The sequence below is a fragment of the Phyllostomus hastatus genome, unplaced genomic scaffold (genome assembly GCF_019186645.2).
Source record: "Phyllostomus hastatus isolate PE091 unplaced genomic scaffold, TTU_PhHast_1.1 phas_contig_5, whole genome shotgun sequence".
Lineage (NCBI taxonomy): Eukaryota > Metazoa > Chordata > Mammalia > Chiroptera > Phyllostomidae > Phyllostomus > Phyllostomus hastatus.
In genome coordinates this window covers 6342481-6349073 of record NW_025333897.1, presented here as the reverse complement: position 1 = coordinate 6349073, position 6593 = coordinate 6342481, and the positions used below count along the sequence as shown (strand labels likewise).

At 50.3% G+C, this 6593-nt stretch overlaps 1 protein-coding gene across 2 annotated transcripts; it reads right to left on the bottom strand.

The window, feature by feature from the left end:
- Positions 1-391: 391 nt before the first annotated feature.
- ZBTB32 (zinc finger and BTB domain containing 32) lies at positions 392-4101 on the bottom strand. Of its 2 annotated transcripts, none has more exons than XM_045846876.1 (6): positions 4046-4101; positions 1986-2968; positions 1661-1794; positions 1482-1550; positions 1192-1356; positions 392-1012 (listed from the first exon to the last, which is right to left on the bottom strand). In XM_045846876.1, the coding sequence occupies exons 2-6, from the start codon at positions 2867-2869 to the stop codon at positions 759-761; spliced, it is 1506 nt and encodes a 501-aa protein (XP_045702832.1). In that variant the 5' UTR covers positions 2870-2968; positions 4046-4101; the 3' UTR covers positions 392-758. The 2 variants fall into 2 exon arrangements, with proteins under 2 accessions (XP_045702832.1, XP_045702833.1); XM_045846877.1 differs by having other exon boundaries at positions 393-1012; positions 1661-1734.
- Positions 4102-6593: the final 2492 nt, after the last annotated feature.

Here is a 6593-nt window from a genome sequence, read left to right as displayed (position 1 = left end):
TGGGGAAGGGGCGGTGGCCAAGGGTTAGTCTCAGTTCGAGGCACGACCTGGCGGCCGTTTCACACAGCGTGGAGGAAACATGCCGTAGAAGCCGCGGCCCATGTGCTCAAGGAGAGGAGACGGGTGGTTGAAAGCAGAGCGGAGCACGCGTTCCCCTCAAGCCCCAGGCCTGGTATCCCCAAGACTCAGACGCCTCACACCTTTGCTTGCTGTAGAAAGGGTAGTAACTTGGGTTCTTACAACCTCCGTCCTCAGGGCTTGCTGCCAAGTATCTGAACCTTGAACCCTCCTGACCTTCTGCTTGTGGGGCAGGACGGGGAGATAGGGGAGGTGATCGCCGCGCGGAATTGTGGACGCACGCCCACTAGAGGCCGCTACAGGATTAGGGGCAATGCTGGGCGCACTCCCACCCACGCACACAGACTAGTCTGGACTCGGCTTTCTCGTCCTGAAAGGAAAGCACAGAAAACGCTTTATTTGGGTGATGAGTCTCCGCATAGTTAACCTTCACTTGTGAAAACCTCACTGTCCTCCCCACACGGGATCGCTGACTCAGGCTTTTGCAGCCCCGCGGTCATCTGGAAGAGGGCTCTTGGTGGCCTTTCTGCGATGCCTCTTAGAGCCGAATTTGCTAGACAGCCGAAACTGCGGTGCCGGGTCAGAAGCCTAGTCAGCCCACCGGCCCGTCTTCAATGTGTTCATTATTTGGCTGAAGGCAAAGAAGCCTGATATTCCTTCAGGTGCAGGAGGAAGGGGGCCTACAGGGAGGTCGAGGCCCGAGATGGCTTTGAGGTGGAGGAGTAGAGAAAGGTGGAGCGAATGGTCCATCCCGGTGGGAGCTGGCTGGGTGAGTGGCCGCGCATGTGTGCCTGCATGGAGGCCAGGCTGGGGCAGCCGGCCCCGCACAGAGGGCAGCGATAGGGTGCAGCCCCGTGTGTCCGCAGGTGCTTGGTCATGGCTGAGAAGTCCCGGGAGCGCTGAGGACAGAGGCCACAGGAGAAGGGCTTCTCTCCTATGGCGGGTGGAGGGGAAGGCTGGTGAAGGAAAGAAGCGGGGGAAGGCTGGCCTAGGGGTAAAACCGGGCAACGGGCAAGGGAGTAGCGTGGAAACTAGGTACGAGACGGACTTCGGGGCGAGTAGAACAGTGCTTGGAGAGAAGGAGACAACTTGTATTGGATAGGAAGCCTGTACCTGTGTGAACTCGGTAGTGTGTCTCCATCTGATGCTTGAGTGAAAACCTCTTTCCACAAACAGAACAAGAATAGGGCCTGGACGTAGCAGGAGGGAGTGGAGGAGGACGTTGGCGAGATGGGCGGCCTGCTTTGCCCACATGACCCACACAGGTTGCAAGTGCACCTATGGGGATAAAGAAGACAAAGGAGGGCAGAGCTGGGAATCCCAGGGCTGGATCACTGAAATACCCAGGCAAGACATCAGGGGCTATGGTGAGAGTAAAGCAAAAGCACTCCCACTCGACTCACCTGTGTGCCTCTGATCAGACTCTTCCATCTCCCCAGGGCTGAGCTTTGTGGGGCCCTGGGGGAGGGAACCTGGAGGAAGCAGAGTGGAGTAGGGGCCCTGCTCAGGCTGAACTCCTGCAGCCCCAGCCCCAGCCAAGAGACCATATTACAGGGTTCATGCAGGACAATGAGGGGCTTACCTGAGGTAGGTCTAGAGAAGGCCAACTGGTTTTGGCTCCAGAGACTTTTGTGGAGGTTTAGAGACAGTGGGATCCTGGGGGGCGGGGGGAGAGTAACAGACTTGGCAAAACCTGTGACCCTGACTGATCCCATCCTGGGGAGGAAGGTGTCATGAGTTTTCAGGGGCTGGGCTTTGGCTTCCCCTGTGGTGGGAGCTTGTTGTCCTATCTCCAACTCAGGAAATGTACAACAAAGATAAGAAATGTGGTGCCTTTCCACCCATCACCACTGCTTCACCTGAGTCACTCCCTCCCACGCAGGCTTTTATCAGGCCCCTTCACTCACCTCTGGTCCTGAGGCCAGACCTCTTGCCAAGCTCCAGTAATGGGAGTGCTATGGGAGAAGGCAGTGCCATATCTCTGTGGCAACAACAGGAAGCTCCTCCATAGGGCAGGCTGGCCTTCCCCTAACCAAGGGGCCTCAGCCCACCAGGGCCTGGAGGTGATGCTAGTTTGGAGGGAACCTGGGTGGGGCCAGGGGCCAGGCAATTCCCCCAGACTTTCCTCAGAGCCTCCTGGACTCTCCCTTACCCACATGATCACTTCTTGTTTCCCATCTACACCTCTGTGGTCAACAAGGGATTGGTTGAGTTTCTCCTCTGATCTCATCTGCTCCCCCTGACCCTCCTGCACTGCCTCTGCTATCTCAGGGGTCTCTCTTAGTGGCCTGTGATTGTGCATTGTCCCCTGTTCTCTCCCACCAGTTCTAATAAACTGTGGTTTCTGCTCTCCAAGGCCCCATACTCCTCTCTCAGAATCCCTTATGGGTCTCTCTGGCTCCTCCTGGTGTTCCTTCAGCTCCTGACTCAGCTTTATTCTAGCCCTGTCTCTTCGAGCTTTCCTGCATGCCTCTTCCAGACACTGTACCCCCAAGGCCCTGGCTGCCTCCTCAAGGGGCCCTAGTTCCCCAGGTTGCAGCTCAACACTCTCCCCATAAACAAAGTACAGAAGCTGTGCAAAAGTGGAAGGGCTGATTCCTTTCACCAAAGTCCAGTGGCCCCTGTGGCCCAGCTGCTGGCTCACACCTGCCAGCACCAGGCTATGGGCAGGGAACTCCTGGCTCCCCACAGTGATCATGGTATCACATAGTGCTGGCCAGAGCCTGGCTGCTAGCCGTACTAGCCGATCAGAGTCATAGGGGCTAGGCAGTCTTGTTGGGGACAGGGGCATTTTGCCTTGCCTGGGTACCAATCTCAGAGGTTCTGAGACAAAGGCCACAGTGTGAGGTCCATGGTGGAAAGGGGAGGGAGGAACAGCATATTCTTAAGCCTGTGGAAGTGAGGGAAGAAAGAGTGAGTTGCTGGTTCTGGATCAGAGCTCTCTGTCCTGAATGGAGCAAATAAACTAACCCAAGAGAGAACCTGAGCTTACCCAGAACCATAACATGGGGCTGGGGTGGGGTGACAGGAGAATGGAAATTAGATCAAAGTCAGGACTTAAAAGGCAAGGACCAGGTAGTTAACAAGTATATCAAGTAGTGGGTTTAAGACTAGTATATACTGGATTTTGCCAATTAGCAATCTGTGACTTAAAGGATAGCAGATACTTATACTTCTACTTCTCTGAGCCCTTCTTCAGGGAAAGACCTCTGAGTAGGCCAGGCTCTTCTTCATTCGAGACAAAGAAATCACCACAAGACCCAGTCAGCCCAGGCAGTTAGGGATGGAGCAAGGCATAGTTTCATGAGAAAGTTTAGAGAGCTGGTGTGTCCCCACACAAGCTGAGGGTCCTGAGGCAGAAAAGTCAGCAAGGCATGGATCATAGCTTCAAGAAGGCAGGCTCCACAGTATCAATGGATCATCTCCTTGAGGCTGAAGCTTCTAGAACACATCCTCAGAGAAGGAACTGGAAGAGACCAAAGATGCCTACCCTGGGAGTTAAGAGAACAGGTGCAGAAGCCACAGAAGAGCAGGCTCTTGACCCAAGGATGGAGAGGTTTTGGAAAAGACTTTAGCTACTGAGGAAGTGAGAGAAAGGGAGATGAGGACTGTAGAGGGAGAGGCTATTTACTTTCAAAGTAAAGATAAGGAGATAGTTTAATTTTGTTTTTCATAAACCAAAAGTGAAGAATAGAAAGACAGAACCTAACAAGGTAGCAATTTATTGCACATCAAAACCAACACACTGGCTTTTAAGAAGAGAACTGAGAACCCAGATACAAAGAGACAGACCCAAGTGTCTCAGTGCCCAGCAGGCATATTCCTAGGTGTATTGAGTTAGGACCCTTGTGGGAGGGAGGATTATTTCTTGGACACCTCAGGGAGAGGGCTACAGATTGGCAGGAAGTGAACAGAAAGAGGGGTATAATGGGAGAAAAGTCTCAGCTGGGGAGAATAAACCACTCACCATTTGTAGCTTCCTCCTGAACCACCGCATGTTCTGAACTGCTATTTGGGCTCCTCCTGCCCCCCCCAATAACTCCGCCCCTGACTTCACAGTCTTCCATTGGGTGTCCCAAGTATCAATCTACCATAGTCCCCATGTGGGGTGTGGTTTTATACCCCTAGGTCTGCTTCAGCCCTCCAGGAGAGAACATGCCTTCTACTTCCAGAATGCAGGCATTCTGCCTCTTAACCTCCCATCTCATTTTATTTGTGAACTTCTAGAGTCAAAGAAGTATATATCTTAGGCAACAAAACTTTGAACTAATCAGACCTGAATTTGAGTCTCTCTTTGCCATTTACTAGTTGAGTCACCTTGGGCAAGTCCTCTCTGAGCCTTGTTGCCTCATCCATGAAGTAGGGATAACCTCTGCTTATTTTATTTGGAGGTGGAGGTGAAGATGAAATGATGAATGTGAGAGTGGTTTGTCAGTACATAGCATCATTCAAATAGTATTAATTCTGTTTCTTAGAGGTGTCAGAGCTCTAGCAGATGAAGCTGTTTTATACTATCTCAGAAGTAAAAAGGACTAAAATATCTGGATTCCAAGGAGAGAGTGAAAGAGGGCCAAAAGCATACTGACTTGGTACTAGGAAGCATTGACTGGTTGTGGGAACGACCACTGGAGACAGGGTGTGTGAATGACTCAGATCCCTCCATCAAGCTCTGAAGGGGAAGGGGGCAACCCCAGAAAGGATCTGTAGTGGTCTTCGAAGAGAAAAACTTCTTGGTTGATGACAAATGACATTTCTCTGAAATCAGGACTCTGGGGTTTCTTTCACTTCCTGCCCAAAGGGTCAAGGTCCTCGGAGATTTCCCCTCTTTTCACACTTTAACACTTGTTAACCTGGGGAAAGGATGAGGTTTGAGAAACTCAACAAAATTTTTTCTGTTTCTTATTATTCCATTATCTTCATCATGCTGTGGCAAATTTTCATTTATTCAACAAGTGATAAATCACTTATATGTGCCTGGCATATCATATATTACCCAATAGATAACTGGAAAATAAACTAATGAGGCACTGGTAGGCTGCTCTGGTGACAAGACATAGTCTGATTCCCCCTTAGGCTTCTCCCTTAGATCCCGATCCTCTCCTAGGTTCAAATATTGTGTTTCTAAACTCCTGTTTCTCCCTTTGGCTCCGGGACCCCAAAGTGTTCAGACCAGCCCCTACTTTCTCCCTCCAGACCTAACATGTCTTCCCTCTACCTTTCATTCTAGGCAGATGTTAACCCTTCTTAGATCACACAGGGTGTGCCAATGGGTGGGGCTGGTAGAGGGGCAATAATAGGGTGGGAGAAGGGAAGATGAGTCAGAGTGAAAGGGAAAATGCAAATGAGCAAGCAGTATTCATTTGCTACTCTGAATGTTAAGTGTTTTCCATTTCTGAGCTTTCTAACTCCTTACACCACCACACCCAGGGACTCATTAGATACCCATATAAAAGACACTTGGCCTGGACATATGTAAGAACCAATGTCTGATATTTATTGTATACAGAGGGAAATATCTTCCAACAAAGAAGTACATAATCCCTGATGATATGGAATAAGTGGGGGAAGCCATGAAGGAAAAACCCCACATGTAGAAGGAAAGGTACAGGGGTCTGGAAGATTACATCACCAGTGTGGTCCTCCTCACCTCTCAGCCCCTTATCATGTGTCTGTGACCAGCACACCCACTGGTGTGGTTTGCCCACTGATGATCAAAAGAGTGGGAGACTGCCCAAAAGAAAGCATCCTTTGTAAGCCGAATGTGGTTGATGGTGAGTGTCAACAGGCTTTTAGGAAGTCTAAAAGGGAGCAGAAGGGACAAGGGAACTCCCCATTCAGTGAACAAAAGCCCTCAAGAATGAGAAACCCTTATCTTGCCTCCCATTTGGTGTCTGCTCCATCACAGGAGTGTCCAAACTTGTGGTGTTTGTGGACCATACTGGAAAAAGAAGAAATGTCTTGGGCTGTGCATTAAATAACAAACATTAATGAAAACAAATAAAATCCCATAATGTTTCAAGTAAATGTATGGTTTTGTGTTGGGCCACATTCATAGCCATCCTGGGTCACATGTGGACCGCAAGTCATGGGTTGGACACCCTTGAAGGATATCCCTTTAGAGGGCGCCTCTCTCCTTAGGGGTATCTCTAGAGCTTTCTACACCTCAGCCCTTAGGCTGGTGACACTCTAGTCCATGCTCTGTCTCTCCATTTTCTATGACACAGCCCAAGCCATCTTGCACTGAGTGAGCAGTGACAGCAGAAGTGGTTGACGCTGCTCTTTTTATTTTTGAAAGGTCTCCCGTCCCCAGTCCCAGAAACCTTGTCCACCTTTCATTTTCCAGGCTAATTCAATAGGAATCACCTGCAGTCGTCTCCCTGGGAACCACAGGTAATGAGGAACCAAGCCTGGATTCTGGGAGAGGGTAGAGTGGGTAGGAGGGATTAGGTAGGACATAATTGGAAGAGAAACATGTGGGAAAAGGAGGCATGATTTTTGCCTCTCAGTCCTTTATA

Bases quoted from the DNA above. Each gene is read 5' to 3' on its own strand.
- ZBTB32 (XM_045846876.1), bottom strand. From the start codon at position 2,869: ATGCCCCTGTCCCCAACAAGACTGCCTAGCCCCTATGACTCTGATCGG. The intron at 1,551-1,660 runs GTAAGCCCCTCA...TGCTTCCTCCAG, and splicing joins CTTCTCTAGACCTACCTCAG to GTTCCCTCCCCCAGGGCCCC. The intron at 1,357-1,481 runs GTGAGTCGAGTG...TTATCCCCATAG, and splicing joins GTCTGATCAGAGGCACACAG to GTGCACTTGCAACCTGTGTG.